At 42.3% G+C, this 25,010-nt stretch overlaps 1 protein-coding gene across 2 annotated transcripts in view; it reads right to left on the reverse strand.

Moving 5' to 3' along the window:
• NTNG1 (netrin G1) overlaps window positions 1-25,010 on the reverse strand; it is a gene marked incomplete at both ends in the record, with an annotated part of 148,084 nt that overhangs the window by 49,176 nt on the left and 73,898 nt on the right. For both annotated transcript variants that reach the window (XM_084266075.1, XM_084266074.1), the window contains 2 exons: window positions 20-46; window positions 10,144-10,316. In XM_084266075.1, coding sequence (XP_084122201.1) covers window positions 20-46; window positions 10,144-10,316 — 200 coding nt within the window. The remainder of the gene's footprint in view (window positions 1-19; window positions 47-10,143; window positions 10,317-25,010) is intronic.

The raw sequence follows: 25,010 nt of genomic DNA on the forward strand, positions 1-25,010 counted from the left end.
GACTGGTTTAATTACTTACTACCAATACTGGAAATACTGGGTATACCTGGAGAGAAAGAAAGAACAGAAAGAGTATAGTTAGCTTTTTGCTGTAGTTGGCTGAGCTACTACATCTATGAATCCATAAACGGTTTTCTTCTGGTTTTCAGAATATTATATCAACACATAGTTAAACCCAAGCAAATGCCAATATGTACCCAGCCCTTCCAAAGTGCAGAGTCTTTAGATTTTTTAGTACGAGGCTGCAGGGACCACTAAAGCGTATTGACAGATGGGTATTTCTGGGACCTACACCAGCTCTCTGAACTTCATGAATTTGTTAAGAATAGTTTTGTATTTCAACTAACCAGCCATTAGGTTTAATGGTCTAGATAAAAAATATCAGTCATGCATGTATTATGCAGATCTAGGAGAATAATTTAACCACGGGATAAAGGCATTGCTAACTGCTTTGGCCAGCTGTTAAAACCAGTTGATACCTTCTGTTGCATTAACTGTACATAGCTATTTTTTTCCTCTTTTACCTGATGGTTATCTAAATTAAACTATGGAAAAGAATGGTAATTGAGCGAAGCAATCTAATGCATTAGGCTGGTCATATTGACTGAGCCTCTCATTGATTCCTCCCCCGCCACCCCGCTTTCGTTTCAATTCCTAAGCTGAATTAATGCAAGGAAACCACTCCGGAGGCAGGTGAGATTTACCAGAAGAGGTGGGGCTACTGAGGAGTAAAACTCCTCTGCTGGATTAGCAGTGTGGCATCTCATGTTGTATGATGCAGTCCTGACACACAGCTGCTTGCTAGGTATGCCCTGAAAGGTGTGTAGCACAAAAACACGGGCATGAAATTTTTCCTGAAGTGCAATTTTCTTTAGATGAAACAGTATTGTTAATGGCACTACTGCTAGTCTCTTGTGTTAAAGTCACAAATTGCAGATCAGTATTTAAATCCTGGATATTTGCATCATCTTAGTTAAATACAGTTTGCCTTTTGTAAGTTTTATTGACTTTTGATGGCACACGTCTCACCGCAAAAATCTGTCTGTTTCTCCATTAAACATCTGCCAGACTTCTTTCAACATCTCAAAGTTCCATCTTACTCCGAGATATGGACCTCATCTGGCAACTGAGCAATCCTGAGCAAAGGAATATCTTCAGGATAAATGACATTTGCCATAAGGAAGGTTGCAGAGTCGAGCTGGGCACACTTCTACCTTGCGGCAGGGCTACGACAGTGCTGAAGTAACCGTGTCTGCAGAACAGCCACCATGAGCAGATCTTCTGTGTTTCACCACAAGGCTCCTGGGGTACAGGTCAGAATTGTAGCACTCTGCTTTCCTGCCCTATGGAACCTGTGCTCTGGCAGGGCGCTGGGCACGGCATGGGATGCAGCACCTGCTGCTAACCGAGCCCCACATGCAGGTGTTGTTTTCAAACTCAATTATTTCTACTTCTGCTGAGATTAACATGTATGTTCCAAAAATTTAGAATCATGAGGTATTAAAAGCTAAATAAAAATGTAATTATATTAGGACAATGCTGTTATAGTTCTAAAAGTAACAAAAAGTGCTTTTTTCAGTTAGGATAATGTAAGAGAACTTGCAACCCTTTGTCTTAAATGTCAAAAAGACAATCAATTTTCAAATAATTTCAGTAACAGCTTGTTTACATTCCTGCAAGTCACTGTAGCTGTTTTAAATTAGCAGGATTCGTTTTCCTTTATGCACTGATGGAAACTGCACCACTATTAGATAAAATACAGATACTGTGTTCTTGCACTCACAACTTCCACTGCGAAATGGTATTTGTATTTCCTCTGGGTATACTCCCCCGCCTCAAGCCTCTTTCTCTCCTACACGCACATAGAAATATCCTTTCCTTTCTCTCCTGAACAGATTGTAGCAAAGGGAGAGGTTTTCCTGCAAGTCTGCTCTCCTCTTTTTTACTGTATTTCAAAATTTTCAATGAATTCACAGAGACAAATGCTTCCTGGGCAGAGAATAATGAAAACAAGATGCCTGCTAACCTGAAGGGTTCTATTAACCTTGCAAAGTTGTCTTGGCATTCTGTTTGAAAACCTGTATTTGCATACTGAGTTGCTGGATTGGTGTGGTCTTCTGTATCCAGCTTGACTTTTGTGATAGCAGGTATCATGCCTGTGTGTGGCTACTGGCCTTGACAAGGCAAGACTTTATGGCCTTTCTGCTGAAGAGGGTGCGAACTGCACATCTAGGTGTGTCTGGAAAAGAGCTGGTGGCACAGGGCCACGAAGCAGGATTGATTAATGCTCCAAAAACTGCACATATGATGGGAAAAATTATTCTTAGTAGGAGTGTTTTTCTGAGATCTGGAGCTACATATTGAGGGTAGCTCTTGAATTGAGCTGAGCTGTATTTGGTGTGAGTCCAGGAGGTGTGATTCTGCCTCTCCCTTGCTGCCAATGTGGAGGCACGTGGGGACTCGACCCCTCCTGTGGCACCACTGCTGGGGACACCAACAGGGTCTGCTGCTGCTGGCCCTTGGATGGGAACTGGCATGTTGTGTGAGGTAGATCGCTTCCAGTCAGCCTTCATATGAAATCTGTGAGTACTCTGCAGCACTGAGATTATGTCAACAGGTTCTAGAGAGAGATGAAGAATCAGGCCCACTGCTTCTCTTGCAGCACAACTCTAGGCAGCCAGACATAGAGAGTAAATAAATCCAAGTGGCTGCATTTAGGGATTTTCAGTTGTTAACCCAAAGGGATGTTCAGTCTAAATTATCTTGCAGTTTAATTGGCTGGGATGGTTATTAATGGTAATGGTTTTATAGTGAGGAAACAGCAAGTAAAGCATGCAAAGAAGGTTCAGGGGTAGCTGCTGCCCCTGAAATGGCAAACACTGCAGAAGAAAGTCTCTAGCACCATTTATTTTTTACTTGACTTGAGAGCGGTGGATTGGTATATTATGTGTTCACTGTAAGTGCATCTAAATATACAGGCATTACTTGAGAGAAAAAAAATCTGGTGCTTTCCTTTCACATGATCTTCTGCATCTGCCCTGTAATTTTCTCGTTTCCCCTTTTTCCAGAAATGGGTGGGTTTAGCTATCAGCTACCATGGAGCTGGGGGCTGCGAATAGAGAAAAAAAGCAAATCAGATGCTAGCATAGAAAGCAAGTTTTTGATTTCTTCTGGAGTTTGTGTCACTGTGAAATCTGTAACACAAAGGAACAAAGCCAAGTTTGCTGTGCAAAGGACCACACTGCTGCTTCCAGTCTCAGGGTGGGTCATACCCTGCAGTCCTTATCCCTCTGTCACCTCTGTTGCTAGGGCCTGGGTGCACATCCCGCCTGCAGTGCAATTAATGCAGCTGGACTGCACCTCTTCCTGGGCAGGGAATACATGTGGGATGAAGGAATTAGCTTGGTCTTGGCTACCACTTTTCCCCTGGGCCTCTCTACCTCTTCTCCACTGCAGGAACATGCCCCTGCTGCACAACAGGGAAGCAGGGACAGGCTCCTGCTGCGATCAAACACTGCGCCCAGCTCGCTCGCATTCCAGCAAAGGGTGTCCCCAAGAGCTCAGTGACGTATCCAGGTGAGGTGGATACTGAGAAGTCAGACTGCCTCCTGTGAAGGCACGGCAGGGTACAACAGTAAACAGTGCCAGGCAGGTTTGGAGTCATGTTAATTGCTGACCAAAACTGTATGAGTGCTTTTCTGACAAAAGAGATTGCCATACAGTTGCACTCTACTCTGCACATCTTAACTCTTAAGCAGAAGCAAAATGTAGAGCTGCATTCCACAGCCAAGAGTCAGAGCAGGGCTGTTAATGCCACATCTGATCTTTTGCTAGAATATCTGTGCTGCAGCATGACGGGACTCCCTGCAGTGAGTCTTTTTTCCCCTTTGTGACTCCTCCACCGAGGCATGATTGCAATATCAGATCCTCAGCATCAATTTCAGAAGTTCTGAATTCTCTAGTAATTGAAGCCCTGAGAAGCTGGAGGAACCTAGCATCTTGTAATCCCTCAAAGGGAGCGATTGTTATGATCACAGGAGTAAACTTGTCACGTATTGCCAAACCTGTATTCAGCGGAAGGACCACGCACAGTGGCAGACACAATTCTTAGGGAATTTCTCATGTGTTTTGCTGCAAGAATCCTGGAATTCTGCTTCTGTTAATTTTGCAGGTGCTTGCTCTGCAAAGACTGAACATTTTTCATGTCCCAGAAAAAGAACTGCTCAGGTGAAGTTTGTTATCCCCTGCCTCTCTTTCACAATAAATGGTGCAGAGAAAATATTTAATTATTGGTGTCTTGGGTAACACTTTTTAAAATTTGGGCCTTTTCTCATGCTGTTTTACTGACTCCAGGCCAGTTGTAAAAACTCTCTGCCTAGGAAACTCCCAGTGAGATCAAAGGATTTTCTTCCAAGTAATCATAATTTATTGATAGAATATTTGATATTAGAAACTTCAAAAAGCCTGAAACTCAGCCCGTTTCTGGAACTCTGAGTACCTTGTAACAGACACGGTGCCTTCCTGTATTGATGCTTAAGGACTAGAACCCTCTTTCTTTGCTCCTCTTCACTGTATATAGGAAAAACAGAATAGTTTGAAACCAGTAACAAATGGAAGCGATTCAGTTCCAGCAACAGATGCCACCATAAGCAGCACAACCAACCAACTCATCAGGGCCACGCATGACCACAGAGTGCTGAAGAATAATTTTTCAAGCCCCATTCACAGAAAATACAATGCACAGGTTGTTAGGCATGTACCTGCAATGTTCTGCTGGCCATTGCACTGTGTACCTGGCTGGAGGGAAGTTAGTTCATTGTGTTTGGCTCTTCCTGACACTTCTGTTTTCCTGAATGCTCTTGATAGGCTACAGTTCTGCCACTACCACCCAGTTTCCCAGCCTGCCACAGCTTTTGTGTGACGTCTTCCTGCAGCATTGCATCTTCTGTAAGCTTCATGAGCCAAAATTAATACCTAGTATACAATGGGAACAGTAAGAGGCTTTGCTGTTCTGTAATTTATTATTGCATTCATATCTTCTTTTTTCTCTATGAAGGATGTTCTCAAAATCACCAAGGAGCAACATTTTACCTCTCAGGCAGCGTCCCATTCCCACAAACCAAGTTCTTGTGGGTTCACCCCTCTACCTTAGTCATGAAAGCAGACACTGGGAAGTTACGATTGTTTGACAGAGCGGGGCCCTTAGGAAATGGGACACTGGCTACTTTATGAATCTGCTTTGCCAGGACAGTGGGATGTGCCATCCCTTCAGTTACAGGGGTATGAGCTGTTTAGGTTCCTGAATAGAAAACATGCCATCACACCACCTTGTGCCCAACTTCATATACCCCAATCCTTCAAGATGGCTTGGTGTCAGCAGATATTCATGGGAAAACTCCAGACACCGATGAGGGCAGTCAGTGCAGTACTTCAAGTGCTGTATTTTTTGACAGAAACTGTTTCTGTGGCAGCTGTTCTGCAGCGATGCTGTATGAGTCTTTTCCCATTCAGGGAGGATGAAGGCTGTGCTGCTGAGACTGAGGCTGTCCTATCAGAGGGGCATCTAGTGCAGGAGAAATTCAATAACCTGACTGAGACTCTCTGCCTAACTGCTGACCGAAAAGCACCACACATCGTCCCCGTGTTCGGGTCGATCCTTCATTTCACGTTGAACTGTGAATTAGGGAAGTCATGTAAGAGCTGTGTGGGGAGGTTTTTGTTGAGTGCCAAGCACTTCTGGAACAGGTTATTGGTTGTGGAGGGACTGACAGAAAGCGAGCAGGCTTTGATGGATGGGAGCCCAGCACAGTCTTAGACAGCTCTGATGGAGCAAAGAACATGAGCACCACAGATGATCTAAACTACAGGAGGAAGAAAAGGACTGGTGCTGTCAGACACATACAAGTGCTGAGGAGAAAAGCTGTCTCGTAATACCAAGTATAGAGAAATTCAATAAGTTCACTTTGAGTGTCAAAACATATTGCAGAACAAACTATCCATAGAATGTGGCAGCGCAAGGGAATAAATGTAATCACAAAGTAGTCAATAAAATAGAGTGAAAATCTAAAGTAAATGCTATGCAGGAGAGGAATAGGGAAATGCTGTTAGTGCCAGCGAGCAGCGGAGCGCTCGGTGCCCTCCACAAGCACAGCACGGAGAAAACATCTTGTGTTCTCCTGAAAATCTCCTGTTGACTTAAAATGGGAAGGAGACAGAAAACAGCTTTTTGTCAAGGTCTAGGCTATGACTGGAGTGTAATTTAGAATGGACTTGAGCTGTAGCTTGAAAAGGTACAACAAAATCCCATCGGCCGCAGAAAAATGGCAGCAGCAGAACAGTGGAAACAACAGAAGCTTCAGCTGGGAAGGATCTGGAAATGGATGCCAGGCCCCCAGCAGGTTTTGCAAAGTCAGAGAACCTCAAGAGAAAGGAGCTTTGCATTTTGTGGAGAAAAAAAAAGTTTCATTTATACCTGTGTTTTTAGCTGTACCTTATTTAAGAACACTCATGTTAAAAACTTCAAATCCATCTAAAATTTTAAATATTGTGGTCTTGGATGGAAAAGATAGGCTCTGAAAATGGGAGGGAGAGTGTGAAAGGGATGCTGTTATTACTGCATCATAGAAAGTGTCCTCAGGAACTGAAGTAGAATATTAAGGGAAGTTTAGGGTCAAACCAGAGAAGTTAATTCTGCCAACATGTTCCAGCAACTCTTTGCAGAGTTCGTGCCTGGCTAGGGAGGGTATAATCCTATGGCTGCTCCACTGACTACACCACAGAGGTGGTGACATAAACACAGCAAGGTAAGTGAATTACATTGGCTGTGCCGAGTTTACACAATAACACACAATTCAATATCCTCTGACACATACAGTGCTAAATCAGGAAGTGAGAAAATAAGCTTTTACACACCACAAATGACTGCAGCTTGTAGCAAGCAATCAGACAACACACAAGAAGAGAAGCTGGTTTAATTCTGAGCAGTACATAGGACTTCTGGACTGAAAGTCAATGTACTCTTTGAGTAGGAAAAGGATGAAACAAAACCCACTGCAGTAATATTTAACTTTCAGAGAGTGAGCAGATAAAAACGAGGAAGTTTGTTAAAATTGAAAAGAACAGCTAAAAAGGATTTAAGGCAAACAGTATGTGTATGAAACTCAGAATAGTCACATAACCCACCAATTTTTACAAAAAATATAAAAATCAAGTGTCTTGTAAACAAAAAAAGCCCCAAACCCAACACCCAACCCGAAACAGTCGAGTGAAGATGATTTTGGAAACAAACCCTTCAAAAGTGTAAATCATCTCAATGGAGAAAGACAGGTAAAAAAAAGCATAAAATCTGTCAACTTAAATCTAAAGCATGGTATTTTGAGAGATATAAAAGTTAGTAATTCTTTCTTGTTAAAATAACCACTCTAGAGGGAGGCCTCCCAGAGAGATGTTTGGGTAGACGGACAATTAAGGTATAAAAGTAGCAAATACTAAATTGTTTCCTACTGATGTTCACAGCGAAGGTGCTTAGAGACATTATCACATTCTGAGGAAGTTTCTCAGTGTCTCTCATCACTTAAAGGTGTTTTAGAAGATGTAAATAATATCTAACAGTAAGAATTGCCCTAAGGTGATGTTCACTCAAGAAGTGTTTTTAAGGAACTCAAACATGACATTTCTGAACTAACTACTGTAACATATAACCTGTCATCAGAAGAAATGTTGTAACTCTGGCACAGTCTTCAGAAGGGGCTCAAGGGCTGCTCCATGTAATAGTGTAATTTAAAGCACATGTATTTTTATGCCACCAGAAAAGATCCATGTTGTCCTCACATCTAGAACGTTACATCTAGTTTTAGCCTCACAAAATAAAAACTTGCCATCATAGAACCAGAAGAGAGCAATAAAGCAGAGATGACCAGAATGCAGCACGGTTTTAGATAGGATTAAATAGATTTACAAAGTAGGTTGGAGGATATATCACATTTATGTAATCATGAATGGTAGGATGGATGCAAATAGGATTTTCTGTTTCTTCTTAGCTCAGGAGGTACAGGCTTAACCATATAAAAACACTTAAAGCAAACAAAAGGACCTTATACTTATGGTGTCATTAAAATGTGAGATGTACTGCCGTAAGATGTCACTGAGAAAAAGCTTATGACGTCTGGGTCTCTCTCCACTCAGCAGCTAGCAACCACTGAAGATATGATGGAGGGCCCAGCTCAAAAGGCCAGTTTATTGCTGGCAACTGAGAATCCTTCATACTTCCTGCTTGCCATAAATTCCTGCTGCTGAGCACTGCCGAAGTCAGGATTTGAGGGTAAGTGGGACTTTTGTCAGCTCAAACACGGTTACGTTTTCATGATGCAATCATAGTAAGAGTAACAACAATAAAACCAGAAAACACTGCATATAATTTGCAGAACATTTTGATTTTTGATGTGTATCTGATGGAATTCAATACTGATGAAAGTCGGTTTAATGAGCTGCAGGCATCCTTTCGGTGGGCGCTGATTGCGCCGCTCCGTCTGGTGTGTGCTCAGCTGACTGGAAGTGATGTAACCGACACAGAAAGCTGCATTTAGACAGATCCCCACTTTCATGTTCAGACGTATCTTGTCAGGAGTTTAGATGAGTGCTGGGGTAGCAACTGCATTTTATATATAAAAATGTATATATGTACATACATATGTAGATATGTGTGTATATTTATATATATATAATATGTATATAAATAAACCCGAACTGGTAAATCTCACCCTTTTTTTCCGGACTCAGCTTTAAAGTATTAATTCTTTGAGCCACACTCTCACTTTTTTATAACATGTAAAAAAGTGAATACTCTTACAAAATGTTTTTCCCCTGCCTTTTGGAAGTTCATTTTTCTTCTGCTCAGTAAGAATTTTATCATAATTTCATGCCCCCACACTTCACGGTTTGTTACTTGGTCTATTACTCTCACATTTAACTTGATAAGGTCCTGCTTGCTATGATATTCATTTCTGAGTTTTGATTCTTCACAGCTGCTGCTTTGAAGTCTTAGATAACGTTCTGAGCATTGCGCATTGCTCCTGGTTTTAAACTTTTCATTGAACTGCAGTGCATAGCTCTGTTTCTCCCAAATAACTTTTCAGTAAATTGTTATACCCTAATGTTCTAAAATGAATGTTTTGCTTTTAATCAGGGCATAACTGTGGACTCTTTTCTTAAAAGAAGCTAGTAACTTCTGGCAAAAGGTTTGGTGATTTATCCTCCTCTTCTTCAATCCTTTCTTCAAAGGAATTTAAGTCTCTAACAGTTCAGGAGGATTCTGAATCATTGTGTACTTAGTACATGCATGAAAGGAAGGTCTGATGCTTGTACTTGTCTTCCTGCCCTCTCTTTCAGCACCATGTTTTTTGCAACCCAACCCTATCCAGGAGCAGAGAATGCAGCTTTCCCTAACATCCTCTGGATACTATGCAAGTGAGTTGGAATAGCGAGTATGTGTGTTGTTGAGTGTCTGGAAACCAGCAGACAGAGGCCATCAGGTTTTGCCCTTGTTTTTCCCCCTTCAACAGTCAGAGTGATCTAAAAGAGTGCATGTGAATCTGGACTGCATGTCAACATCAGTAAATCTTCCTTCACCCACCTTTAGATCTTTAGTTGCCGATTGGAAAAATTTGGTCTGAAATTTTTTTAAGCTTTCAGAAATGGACAAGAGCTGAGCAAGGGCCTCGTCTCACGCTGACCTGAGGCTGCTGGGGATCTTGAGACAGTCAGGATGTATGAATGGAGAACTCAGGATGCTAAGGCTGGAGCAGCCCTGCAGATACTCCCACTGGTTTCTCTCCTCTGTGGGTGTTTTGTATAGGAAGGAGCCCTGTTTTTTCCTTCCTTAGCCCTTTCTCTGCTGTGTCCAGCCCTTTTGGTTTGTATCCATGGATACTAACATGTAGTTCTCATGCAAGTTGTTTCCAACCCTGTGAGAGCACAGGCGATGCTTACTTACAGTGAGCGCTTGCAACCTGATACCTTGTCCAATTCTATGCACTTGGATCATCAAGACATGAGAAACTTTTGCTAGCATCAGTCTCCCTTCAGAGTCACAGTACTGGGCAGAATTCCAATAATGAACAATCCTTATTATGCAGAGCTACTTACAGATATTAGCAGTGCCCTTGGGTATAGGCAGATAAGAACCAGCGCTCCACGGCCGGCCCTGGTAATTCTTCTTGCACTTTCCACAGTCTGGGCCAGTTGTGTTATGTTCACATTCACAAAGTAGCCTTTTGTTCTCCTCTTTACAGCCAGTAGCATGAAGGTTGCACTTACACCTATTTTTGAAAGGCAAAAATAATAAAAAGAAAGAAAAAAAAAAGAGTGTATGTTATTTAGAAGTGAGTTTAAGTTCAGATTAAGCCTTAGCAAAGCATGTCCTACAGCAACCACTCTATTTCTGCACACAGTGCCTGGGTTATTGTTTTAGCATGCTTTACAAGGAATCACTCAAATGCACGTTGTAATGTCTTCAGTTCACACAGGTCTAAAAGCAGCAATTTTACCAAGACTCTGGGATGCTGAATCTTTTATTTTTTTCACCAACACAACTCCACTGAGATCAACTAAATTATTCATAGTTTTCACTACGGAGAGGTTTAGAATCTTGCAAAAACTCAAGAGTTACTACTTCCAGGAACAAAACAAGTCCTCTGCTTATGTTCCTAGAGAACATGGCCCAAATTAAGATCCAAATTAAGCCCTAGAAGTCTGAGAAAACAGCCTTCAATTAAACATCCCCTGCAATGCCACACTTCAGCAGAAGGAAGCTTGCCATAATGGTATTTTGCCATTAATGTTCAGCAAGTACTCTTGCTTAGAAAGGAAATTTTTTTGCCTACTTTAATGTGATATAGTTGTAGTAGCTGAAGGTTGGAGGAAATTTTTAGTAGGCACATTTAGTTTTAGTTAGGAAAGAACACCTAATTGAACCTTGTAACAAAATCATTAGTTAAACCAGATTCTGCATCTGGCTTAGAACAGTTGTACTTTCCTTAAATTTCCCCCCTTTCCCTGCAACTTAGAACAGGAAGCTGGATTCATAAACAGCAAGGTATTGTCACCTGTTTCCAGTAGATGTCAAAACCAGCTAAAATCTGTTTCTGGCTGGGGCTGGAGAGAAAACTAGTGTTTAACAGCCCTGTCTGTTTGTTTTCCTAATGACTGTACATCTAGTGATTTAACGGGTTCTCGTGTGGGCATTTGTCACCTGTTCCATACAGTGACCAATAATTAGAGCAAAACAACACATGGAATGGCCAAGTGCAAATTAACAGCTGTCAAGCTGACTTCCATTTGGAAGGAATATGACCTGCAGCAACTGGCCGGATACATATATATCCCCAGGGTGAAACAAGCTTGCAGTTGTCATAAGTGGCTGCTGGAGAAAACCCCCAAGAACCTGTAATGCAGTAGACAGTGGAGTGTTCTCCTCAGCACCAGAAATGAGGCAGATGAAACTGCTGTGTTTTGGGCAGTGCTCATTCTAGAGAAAAAACAGGTTCAGCACCTTTTAAATTGAAATTGCCAAAATATATTGAATATGCTAGAGAAAGGAAAGCGTGATTCATTTTTGTATCATTTTCAAAATATTGATGCTTAAAGACTCCATGAATTGTGAAGCACATTTTCAATGAGTAGCCACCGCAGAATGAGAGATGCCTGCCTGGGCGTCAGTGGATGAGATATGCCTGCTCATAGGAGAGAGGGAAGATTTTGGTAAATGGCACTGCTATTAAGGAAAGCTATGGGTGGTTTTACTGTCCACAGGAACATAAAAATGGAAGACTCCCAAGCAGGAGAGAGACACAGAAATAACAAGACCAAAAAATAGAGAGTGTCAGAGGAGAAAAAAGCAGGAGAGCTTGTGCACTCACTAGAATAAATGTGAGAGAGGAACTGATGAGGTTTCTTTCAGGGGGACATTTCCGTGTTACTGAACAGATTCATCAGTGTCAGAGCCAGGAAACAGATGCAGGCAGGAAGAAAAAGCCAGCTGATGCAAGGGAAAGCTCTACTTCCTAGGGCTCTGAAAGGGTGCTGCAGACTGGTAGGGGAACTGAGGTGAGGGGAAGTAAATGTAAGTGCGTCTGCTAATTGGTGTAAAGGTGCACAGCTCGTTCAATAAGCACCTGAAAGTAAAGAATGGTTGTGTCAGAAACCCTTGTGCCAAGTCTGTCTGCACTCCTTAGATGTCACATGTTCCTGAAAAAACACACTGACCCTTCGTCAGTGTTGCATATGTGGTTAAGAGTCCTGAGTGGACTCTGGCCTTCTCTATCTCCCTCTGCTTCTGTCTAGCCCTGTCCCATGCCTCTTTGTATGTATACAAAATATGTGCCTGTATTTATAAGCACGGTTGTACATATGCCTACAGAGACAAATCCCATAAATTCTCTTGCATATTGATTTCCTGTTATTTCCCACATTCCCTAACTCTGCTGCGATCCACCTCTTCATAGCTTCCTCCTTTCCCTTATCTCCCAGGCAAGACAGTATGGACAGCACAGAATAGCTCTGCTGCCTGTTCTGGTGCCCAGTTTTTTAACTTCTTAGGGCCAGACTGCTGCAGAGGCAGCTGTTCTGTGGTTCATGGGCAGGGCCCACACTGTCCAGCAACAGGCAGGCTTTCTGCAGGAGGCATCTTCTGCCGTGGCAGCCACAATGCTCCAGCAGGCAACGGAAAGCTGCAGGTGTCAGAGCTCTGTGTTTACACCAGGTACAGAAGGGTTTTCACAAAACCAGCAAAATGCATTTTCTTGTGGAAATAGTTGGGGACCACCTGTCAGATTTTAAAACTCTATTAGCTGAGATTTCAAACAATCCACCCTCATACAGACATTCAGAACAGACACACAAGCAGGCAATAGGGATGTCTTAGCCATGGAGGAATTTGCTCTTCCTACCCTAAACCAGCAGAACAATCACAGGTTCATTCAACCGATGTCTCTCTGCAAATTAGCTTATTTGGATGTTTTATAGGTATTTTTGAAAGCCTCCCCAGCAGAATCCCCCCAAATGCTGCATCCTGCCTTAAAACATTTTTCTAAATAATACCATGCTTAAGAAAAAGGAGAGCAAACTTTCTACTCCCTCCAATTAAAATAAAATAAAACACCCCAAAAGCAACCCTCCTCCTAAGAACCAGCAATGGGGAGAGATATGTAGCCTTCTAGGAGTATGATTTGAAGTGAGCAGGAGAAAACGATAACTTTAATCACTGAAGAAAATAAAGGACTCACCTAAAACCTCTGTGGGCAGAGAACAGATAGTCAAAATTTAATATTAACAACTGAGCAAAAAAGGAGCTGACCATACTTAATAATCCTAAACCCCTTCAGAATAATTTAAACTTAGCTGTGTACAATTTCCATGGAGGAGAAAGCATGGAGTAAATGTGGTCCCTATGGTTTTCTACATGACTAGCTAAACATCAAGGTAAAAAAATAAACATATTATAAATGACAAATGTAGAGTTAATGAGAGCTGGTTAAGGTGGAGACAAACCCCCCAACATTAAAAAAGAAATCCCAAACCACAAAAGGTCAGACCGTGTGACAAAATACATTGCCTGTGCGTTCTCAGTGTATAGGCAACATAAAAGTTTGCTTTATGATCATTAGTGTTATACAAGTATGAAAAAGCCTGTAGATTAATGAAATCTGAAGGGATTAACCTGGAGCTCTCGTTGGTGTCAGTAACTACACATAGGGAGTAAAAGAGCAGAAGCATAAGCAGAAAGAAAGATATTCAGAGGATTGAAGCACGGAGGCTCTGATTCCCCTCTCACTTGCACCGTTCTTTTCTGAGGTGGCTTCACAGATGTCAGAGTGATTAACCACCATTTCCACAGCAAGTCAGGGACGCAGCTGAATACTGAATGAGTGTAAAATGCAGACAGTGCTAGAGCTGGAAGAACAAAAAGCGTCTGCGGGAAACAAAGTGGAGGGTACCGTGTCTGGGGACACCACCAGGTTCTGTGCTGGGTGTGGAGACACGTTTTTCCTGAAACAGGGAAATAATATTTTGTATACTTCTGGTTTTTTTTTAGGAAGGCTGCACTAGGAATTGGGCAATCTGTCCCAGGGACCTCATCAGAGGGGATGTAGAGACGATCTCAGAGACTTTTGCAAAGAGGAGAAATGCCTGTTGTGCTTGAGGGACAAAAGGAAATGTGCACAGTGGAGCAGAGAGATGACTGGAGTACCATAAAAAGCTACTTATATTTGCGGTATAAGCAGCAAGGATCATTGAAATATTTAAGGTTACAGAAAAAAGACTATTTAGGTAAAAGTACCATCCAGACGGACTATGAGAGAACCACTCTTGTGATGAGACACATTGGATTGTGAGCAGTGTGAAAACAAAGCAGCAGAGTCTGGACCTCAGGCATTTCAGAGAACTGGGAATCAGGTGAGCACTGCTGATCTTGTAGCTGACTTGAGCAGACTGCCCAAGTTCAGAGCACCACATCTGTCTCGTCTCTTTTTAAGGAAGATTACCTTTCTCTTCTGTGCCAGAGGTAAAGAAATATTTTGTTACCTTATGTGAATATCCATGATGATAAATTATTATTGGAAATCCTAGCTACCATTTGTAATTTCTTTAATGCTTGCTTTGAAAGGCAGTTCCTAGCGGTTACTGCTTTAGATCTGAGACACCAACAAAAGGCTTAATTAGATTTACATACACAGCACATTAAGCACAAAATTTCGTATAGCCCTTGTAGCTGCTTCCATTGAGAAGAATGTATAAGAATGGAGAAGCTCTGAAAACCTAAAAGAACTGCTTTCTCATCCTCATACTGAGTTCCAGATGACAATATCTCATGCCTACATATTTTCTTGAAATCAAAGAAGGAGGTCAAAGTGCGTTACAAGGTATTACGTACACATGCCCAGAAATGCAGTTACTGGGAAGCAGTGGGTGGGAGCAGCTGCTTGGCACATCTACTGGGTTTCTATGTGTGCTGAGAAGGGATGATCGAGGGCGCTGTAATAAGTAAAGCAGGTTTGAGAATACAGGTTAAGGTATGGCAAATGTAGGATGCTTGCTGCAGCCTTTGTGCTGCACTGGCAAACAGCCTAAGGGCAAAAATCCCATATAAGGATAAAGCAAATGTTAAGGGCAAAGGGCAGTTCTGGGGTACAGCATACACTCATACACTCGCCATGAATGGCACTGCTGAGGTCTAATGCCCCATACAGCTTTACACAGAATGGCTCAAGTCCATGATGATAAATATCAACTACCCCACGAGCAGTTAAGCATGGGGAGATGCAGGCCTCCAAACAGCATTCTACCTGAAGGGCACAGTTCTCTGCCTGCTGTATCTGGTGAGAGTTTTTCCAGGCTTTTTTGTGTTGATGGTTGAGGGAGTGGTTCTGTCAGTGCTGAGCTTGTGAAAGCAAATGCCACGTTCCCACAACACTTGTCTGCGTTGGAAACTCCCATCCTGACACTTCCACAGCTCAGCCAATATCCATCTTTCCAGTTCAGCCTGCGAGGATGCTCCTTGCTAAGCAGCCTGGTTGCAGCACACGCAAGAACACATTTCCCTCCAACGTGCAAATCCAATTTTGACTCGCTGGAGATTGATATTGCTGTCCAACGCTATAAACTCTAATTGTGTGGGAGAACAAATTTGTTTTTCTGACCACTCATCTTTGACAGACTCATTATTTTGTCATAAAGCGATGGGAATGGTGGTTTTGGCAGTTACATAAGGCGCAGCAAGCGCTCCGGCGCGCTGGAGGAGCGGTGCTGCTGTGGTGGGAGCCGCAGCCCCGCGTGCGCGGCGGCGTTCCTCGCAGGCTCTATTTACATCCAGCCAGCTGACATTAAAACGCTGTAAATATCACTAAGGTAATTGCTGAGAGCGTGCTGATGCTCCTGCATGTGAGTGCCACCCAACAAGCAGGGTCACATGAGGGGACCATTTATGTTGAAGAGATCATTCATGAGAAAGGAAGGCAAGAGAAGCTCTTTGATCCATTTTTAACGACTAGCCATATGTTCCTCACTCAGACACATCTCTGGATCATTCTAGGTCATCACCAAAGTTTAGAAAAACAACTTAAAACCAGCTTGCAAGCCCCCTGCATGGGCTCCTCACTTCTACATGCCATGGGGGGTCAGCTCTCTGCTCCCAGGGAAGCAAAGCCTGAACTCGCAGAGGAGTCGGCATGTTTGCTCTTCACATTGCTGCCCACACAGCTCAGTGTGCACACAACATGAAATGCCACCCCACACAGTTTTAATTAGGGATTTTTAGAACACTGCCAGCAACGTCAGGAGCCTTAGTCAGCTCCCCAGTGCTAGCAACTACTTCCAGCACCTTGCTACATTTGTCCTAAAGGACTTGGCTGTGTTCAGCAGGACATCAAATGTGTTAAGGCTGTCATCTACATTATGCCTCACCAGCTTACTAATGACCTTGAGGCAGCTTCACCAGTGAGATTTAGTTTTCTATTATAATGTAGACAAAGGTGAAAATTCCACACTGCAAATACATTTTAAGGGATACCTCAGCCATGAAGGAGGAAGAGATGTAGGTTGAGAAAGTTAAAATAAAAATACCTTTATAATATACCATGAAATATTTGTGATAAAGCCTGATTTGCATCTGAATCATTAGTTTTTGAGGGCTTATATCTCTGTTGTTGGGGCTTTAATATTTTTTTTGACACTTTCAGACAAATGCATTATAATTTGAGAAACTGTCTGTACAGGTAAGTGACAAAATGCACCATTGAGTGTACATGGTAAACAGCATGAAAATGCTTGGATAAGTCTGTTTTTTCCTTTAAATCTCTCTAGCAAGTGCCACATCCTTTCAGAGACTCATACCCTCAGAAATGTCATGGCTGCTGAATATTATTATTCATCATATCATAGGATTTTTTCATGTCATGTCAAAACCCCAAAGTATGCTCATCCTTACCCGAATTTTTAAAGTTGAATAGATGCCTACACAGCTTTACTATTGAAGTAGTTTTTGTGGGGATGAAAACAAGTATAAAGGACACCATTGGGAAGACAGAAAATGATTGCTGGCCAATTTATTTCTGCAAGGATGGAACAGACAATGAGAACACACACATAAAAGAGGTAACAAGATAATTAGCTGCAATGTAGGCTACCAGTGCTCACTGCAGGGGCTACCTGTTTGAAGAAGTTTTGAGCTAAAAGGGTCAAAAAAACGAAGGACAGTTGGCAATTGAAAAGTGACATGGGTTGCTGGCTGCAAGTAGGTCTGCTGAACAAATGTTCCAGCTCACATGAAGCAGGAAAGTAAATTCTAGTGTTTATTCAGCATTTTTGGAGCCGTGTCAGGTCCACACTGCTGTACAGAATCCAAGTCTGAAAAGGTACTACATCTTTTTCTGGAAATTATGAGGACGACCCCCATGGTTTGCTGGTACAATGTAGCCACTCTATGAGAGTAATGACATGTGAGTCCATTATTTCATTTGTTTATTTCTGGAAACACATTTGGTCACTAGTGTTTTTCCCTGAGCTTTTCCCTGAATTTACCTAATACATCATGATCTCTCAGCAAAACAAAACAAAGCAAAAGATTCCTCTGTGGAATGGGCCTACATCAATAATAAAGGATAAAAAAATTCAATAAAAACAAATATAACTTTGTATAGGTAGATATATTATTCTTTCATTTGCAAAGCAAGGACTAATGTTGGATCAGGATTTTAAGCTTCTTAAATCTGTAAGTAGCTTTGTGGCTAGAAAAGAAGTTTAACCTGCTCTCAGTAATCCTGCTGCACCTTAGTACCTTAGAATCCAGAGATTTACAGAAGCCTCTTCAACTTTATTCTTTACTGTTTAGTTTTCACTGGTAAATTTGGGAGGAAATTGAATTAGATTCCCACAGGCAGTATGGAAAATTGGGGAAAATAGCTTTTTACTCTCACTCCGATGAATATAATATATCTAGTGGGGAACAGCAAAACCCAGGCACAGAGAGCATGTTTGCTTTGCCTTCTCAGTGGCCTGCTTCCAAGAAGTGTGGAGAGCTTGAAATTAAAAAAAGAAAACAAAATCCAAAGGGCAGCATAATTCCCTTTCCCAGAGGAGTGAGGACTTTCCAAGACTCGCACAATGCATGCAAGGTATGGGATCGCCCACTGTTTGCACTACGCTGGTCTCACAGTAAGACTAAAGTGCTAAATATAAATACTAACCTGTTTCTAGGATATAGCATGCTCATAAAGTAGTCAACATTTATTTATATTCTGATTATTCAAATGGGAACTACTGTCGAGTTGAATGCTGGTCACCAGGTCCAAGAACTACGGGATCACTACTGATCCCTGCCTGTCAGTGCGCCGTCTGACCGGTAGATGCTCACCGTATTCCTTCTGAACCCAAACCTTGGTGGGGCAGGTTCATTTGGCTTCACCACTTGTTTCTCCCTGCCCCTTTCAGACAGTGAAACAGGCAACCTCACCTTGCCAAATAAGCTGTAAACGTTTCTGAAATGCAGTAGTTTACTAGGTGACATCCTTCCAAACAGAGGCAATGGAAAATGTTTACGGGCTAGGTCAGCAACACTTAGAACTCCAACACAGAAAGGAGGAGGAGGAGGCAGTGACCTGTTAAACCTTTTACAAACACCCTCACTATTTAAGCATTTGAAACTGTTCCTATTTCTTGGCTAGATAAAAAATGTTACAGACAGATCTGAAAGTTTTCCGACTTACTTCAGACTCTTAGGTCCAAAGTCTAAAAATAATCCAATGATGCTTCTACCTAGTAGAAGAGAACAGCTAATTCTGAATCAAAGTTCTTTCAGTTTACCACATTAAAAATACCTGTTCTTAAAAAGAAATCCGTAGATACATCTAGTCAAGTGGAATGGCCAAATGCTTTTTCTAATTTTCATTTCACATTCTCTAAGTGTTAAAGTTGACATAAATCTGTTGGAAAATATTGCTGCTGTTAGTTGCTGTATAGAGCTGACTTCCATCCCCTTCCCAAATACTCATTTTTGCTTTTTCTTCAGAGATATTACTTTCCATGGGAACGTGTCAATAAAGTGGCTATAAAATCCGCTAGAGTTTGCCAGCAGCGTGTTCTGCAAATAATTCACCCGCGAACACAGTTTGCCAGATTCTTAGCTGATGTAAATCCATCTGGCTCCACCAGAGTCAATGAAGTTATGTTAGTTCACACTGTCTGAAACGTGGCCTAATTTGTTTCCAGATTTCATTCATATTATCCTAGGCTTGGTGGCTGTATTTTTAATGGCAGATAATCTTTTTATAATTTTAAATGGCAGGCTAGAGATCTTGAACAAGCATGGCAGAGAAAAAACTGGGCATCAGTGGAGGATAAGGAGCCCAGGTACGATGTGCTACTATGGACACTACTGCTGAGCAGGTAGGATGTGTTATTTCACATTGATCACATGCATCTGGTTTGCTCTGACCTTTAGCCTCAGAAATAGGATGCTTTTAGCAACCTGAAGGATGCTAAAACTAGGAATCATGGCAGTCATGTCTCTCCCAGAGAGGAAGCAAAAAATCTCTCACTAAGGTGAAGATGAACAACGATGGTTTCTTCTAGTGCTACCAACTGATCATTTACCATTAGTGATTGTTTTGGTAGGTTCCTAGACTACCACTGAAGAATGGAGAAAAGCAGCAAACATAAACCTGAAGTATGTCAGCGCTACAGTTAGTTCCTCTTTTCCTTTCTCTTCCACCAGGAATCTCCCTTGTCACTGGAATCACTTGGTCTCACCAACTAAGCGGCTGTACTTCACGTAACAATCCACCTCTCATACGTGGTGATGGGGTGGGAGAGTGAGTTAGAGCGGTAAGACACAGTGGAAGTGTTCTGAGCTCTCATGACGTATGACACATTTCAATTGGTTTGTTCTAACTACCAAGAAAACTATGGAAGGAGGGAACTCAAAACATCTCCTCAGCTGCTATTATACATCAGAGAGAGAGAGACTCCTGGGACAAAAATGCAGCTCTTGCTTCACCAGTCTGGCAGCACCTTTGGTGCAAGAACAGAACAGCACATGCTGCCCGGGATGTGGCTACTGCTCGTTGCCATCAGGACACATGAAAGCAAAAGGTTTGTAATTTATATTTTTTTTGCTTCTTTCCAGCATCCTGCTCAGTCCACCTTTGTTTGCCACCCATCCATTGGGCAGGGAGGCATTCCCAGCAAGGCAGTGCACACCAACAGATACCTGTTGTAATCACTGGAATGACACCAGGCAGAATTTAACCGCTCTACCACAGCAGTTGTACATCTGCACAGTAACCTCCTAGATCGTTAAGAACACGACACACAAACTTCAGATGAAAGACATAACACTGCAAAGGTCTGTAACTTACAAATTTAAAAAAAGAAGTTAAAAAGTCCTTAGGAGTCCTTGTTTTTTCTTTTTTGCCCAATACAAATCTGACCATTGGATTTCAAATCCTTGTCATTGTGTTAATGTGCATCACTACTTTTAAATTTGAGAGACCAATTTTTCTGGGTTTAATTTAATTAACACTAGTCCTACATCTGCTCAGCAGCAATCCCAAGAAAGCTGCTCTAAGATGCTAGCGATTACACCAAACTTCCTGTCCTTATTTGCAAGCAGCATTTCACAGTATCAGCTGCCAGCTGGTACCCTGAATTCTTTTTCCCAGCACAACGCTGAAAAGGAACAATTTGTTGTGTGGGAGGTCTAGAATTGTGGTCATTAAATTACCATCCAAGTGGACACGCTTACAATACCATTCAAAAATGCTACTTAACTCTGCAATAGGGAAAATTTTATTCTCACATGTGACGATAGCCCAAGGGAGCTGTTAGAAATTTGTGTCTATGATTAATGTTGGACAGACCTGTCCGAAGCAGAAATATCTTTAAGTTTAGAGGAAGCCTCAGGTTGTAGCACCTATTGTGTCTCAGTAGGGAATACAGTGTTTTTACGAGCCTTTGTGCTACGTGAGAAACAAGCAAGGTTAATTTCATACCGATTTCAGTAACTTTTTGAGGACTATAATAGAGAAAAGCGGCATAAAAATATCCATGGTGCGCGCAGAATTTGACACCAGGGAAGCCAGTTCTGTGAAGCAGTACATCTGCTGGCTCTTTTCAAAGGATTTTAAAGCATTTCTGTTTAAGAGATCTCCTATGGACTCATTTCAAGGCTCAAATGTGCCCCAGTAGTTACTGCTGCAGTGATGGTATATAAGGAAGAGTGGGGTACGGGTTGCCTCCAAGGGAAAGAAAAGATGCCTTGTGCTACTCTGAGCTGTGCTCCTGGAAGCAGCAGTCGATGCCAGCCCGAACTCGGCACAGGAACATGCTGCCGGTGTCCCCCTGCACCCAGCAAGGCTTGGCCCCCCCATGCAGCTGCAGCAGGAGAGGTGCAGAACAGCCTGCCCCACACACGTCTACCCTGGGACACCTGGTTTCACTTGACAAAGTCAGACCGCTCTGATATCTTCAATACAGTGAACAGCTCAGTCCTGTCCCCACTGCAGTCAGCAGCAGAGGCCTTTCTGTGGGTCCTGGCATCAGGATTTGGTGAGGAACCTTCTCCCCTGCTTGTTCTCTGGTAGGTATCTGCTGTGACCAGCTCTGCTTTTCAGCCCTCTTGTTAACTTTATGTCTGTAGGGTGAGAGGATTTTATGCATCAAACAAAGCCCTGAGGAGACTTCCACCTCCCTTCCAAAGAAACATAGGCCAGGGAAAGATTTGTTTCCAAGAAGAAAATGAGTCATATTTCAGAGAAAAGCAAGCGCAAAGCAGAACTGTTGCAGAGCTTGTCTAACTGCCAGAGCGGCTGGTTCAGCCCCACTCATGGCGGCTCCCATGCAGTGCCCAGCTGGGCAGGGGCCTCAGTGGCTGGAACCATGCAGGGTACACCTGGGAAGCAGAGGAGAGGACTGTAGGTAAGCTTTGGGCAGGTGATCAGGAGACCAGTCTGGTCCTTCCTCCAAAGAGACAAGGAACCCTGAACATATCCTAGGGGATTTTTTGCTATGCCTTTTGCTTCAGATGTACCAATACATACAGCCAGCAATAGAATACACATGAAGAACAAAGGCTGACTTCTCATTCCAGGTAAGTTCTGTTAATAAATACAGTTACACACTACCTAACAGTCCTTGAAAAGCCCAGGACTTAAGTGCTTTAAAAAGACACGTACTTCAAAATTAGATTTCCTTTCTTTTATATGTCTTGTTTTACAGAAGACGTGCAGGGGAAAGGTAAAGAGCTGTTGATAAGGGAACACTTTAATTTTCAGTATCACCACGAGAGTCCAGGCACTGACTGGACATTTAGAAAACCCACCAGGCTAAGTGAGGACATAGTGGAAATGTAATTCAGGCTGTTCTCTTTTGAGAATCCAGACAGGAAAACTTGTAGGATGCAGCCTGTCCTCTTGCTTGGTATTTTTAACTGATAAATATGTAAAATATTTTTGAGCTGTGAATACACAGCCTAGTCCAAAACTAAGACTTGATTCCGAGAGCTAGCTTAATATTCCTCTGTTCAGGCCTACACCTTGCTCCTTGCCTGCACAGATGCCACTGCCCAAGAACCGTCACTACAGCCACTCCGAAGGGCCCCGTTTCACACAGGCAGACTCTGTCCCGCTGCTCCCCTCGGTGTTCGGCTGTTCCGATGTTCTCTCTGATGTTACTTCCAGGGGTCACTGAGCTGAAGGACTCTGAGTCCCCTCTCTCCCTCTGCAGTGCTGCCATCATTACCAGAAAGAGGAAAGCCCTGGGCAGGCTGCTGCATGTGGAGAGCCACCGTCCCAGCCGCTGCTCTCTGCCAGGTCCCCATGGTGCCTCTGTTTGACGCTTCTTCTCATGAAGGTGAAGGAGAGGAACGCACTTACTGCCAGGTCAGCTGATCCCTTTGTCAAAAACGGTGCTGAACTTGAGCTTTAAGGATAATTATAAGCCATGAGGCATCCATGTGATTTTCTGGAGTGTGTTCTGAGGTATTCATGATTAAACTATCAAAGTCAAGGGTGCCAAATGGAGTTGACTAAATATTTCAAAAGTGGTTTTGTTCTGGTGTTTTCTTGTGTCTCATTAGGGTTGATTTTCAAACCACTTAGGCCTCATGGCTCCACCTAAAGCAATTGGGAATTTGTGGCTGCTTATTACCAAATACTCCAAATCTACTTTAAAAATATTTTTTCTCTTTTTTCCTTTTTTTCTTTCAGTTTTTCATCTCAACTGGAGGTCACAATTTGTAAGAGAAAAGTGAGAAAACTGAATAGAACATTTCTCATTGTTTATCGTACTCGCCACAATTTTTTTAACTTTTAAATTCCATCAATATAAGCTCCTTGTCACAGAATAATTCCCTCTGGAATTATTATGATAAGAATTATTTGCCAGTAGAGCCGTGTGAATAATTGATTTTTTCAGTTCACTGGCTGAACTGAAAAAAAAAAACTGGAGGAAAAAAAATCATTTGTGTCAAATTAAAGGGGTGGGCTTATTTTCAGGTTTAAAATCCCCCTTTAAAAATTATTTTTGACAATTTTTTTGAAGAAAAATATTTCCAAAGGAAAAAACATGCCTTTTCCCAGTTTTCAAAAAAATTAGTTTGAAGTATTTATCAATGTGGGTTGGATTCTTGAAGATACTTTTAGCCATCCCTGACAGAAGTTTCTTCTGTGATTAATGTATCTGCAAAATACTACTCCTTTCTCCTGCTGCAGAAAACTAGATGAAAAGTGAGCAGTTTGTGGCTGTGCATAGTGTTTAAAGTATATCAAAAGCAACTGAGCATCCTATAGCTTAGGTACTGAAAAAGAGCTATGTGGTCATCTCACCTCTAGCGCTCTTGGTCCTAACAACACAGCACAATGAAATTATTTGCTGGAACTAATTTGAAGCAGTTTAGGAGATTAATTTCTAACTGTATCTTTTCTTTTTAATTTGGGAAAACACCTACTGTATTTTATTGCTGACAACTTAGAGGAAGCTTGTTTTCTTTTTCAAAATAACTGACTACTGTGTAATTATAGACACTACTTGTTCTTATCCTGAAGCCATTAAACTAGCGAGATTCCACAAACATGTCACCATGTTTTATTAAAGTCAGTGGAATCATACAGAGATGGGAAAATTACAAACACTCCTCAGCATTAGGAAATTGAGACAGATGATACCATGTGTCAAATATGCCGGCTTTTGGTCAAAAAACATTCTGAATCTAGGACATTCATAGATGGTCTGTGGGTAGGACTCCTCATGGATGACCTGGTCTTCTCAGAGGTGGGTTGGGCAGACCCAGGTCCTAGTCACTTACCAGACACAGCTGGAAAGGAGCTCTGAGGTGGGGAAAGGGAGAGGAGACCTGCCTGCTGGCACTGGCCTGGGAGCAGTGGAGTGGGAGACACGTGTGGACATGTATGTGTACCTGCCCATCCCTGCACCACCATGCGGACTGGTGTTCCCCCAGTGGAAAAACGGGTCTGCCATGGGGTTCAACACTTAGCCCCAAACTCATGGGGTGTGGGACAATATACTTTGTGTTTTTCTCTGTGAAATGGGATTCATGCTACTGCTTTGATATTGCTTCGTAAGTTTAAGTGACAAAGGACCAGTAGTTCCCAAACAAAGTTTTAGGACTCTGACCTAATGTCGCGACTCGAATAAAGCAGCGATCGCTTCTGGCCTTCAAGTGCATTGCAACATCTATTATTCATGTGTGTTTTAACAAATGCTGGGTAAATCAAAGAATGTTCAGACAGAGGCTAGAGCTGAGCTGCACTGTCCACTTAGGGGTCAGGAACATGTCTTTGTTGTCTATGAAAACAGACACGCTGGGAGGTCGAATTTGATCCAGTGTCTATAATTTTCCATGTACCAGAAGAACTAAACAACTTCATTTATATTTCAAATGTTTCAAATCAATACTTCCCTTCATATTCTGCGTCCCCCACCAGGAGACTCTTATAACTGAA

This window comes from Gallinula chloropus (genome assembly GCF_964237585.1).
Source record: "Gallinula chloropus genome assembly, chromosome: 6".
NCBI lineage: Eukaryota > Metazoa > Chordata > Aves > Gruiformes > Rallidae > Gallinula > Gallinula chloropus.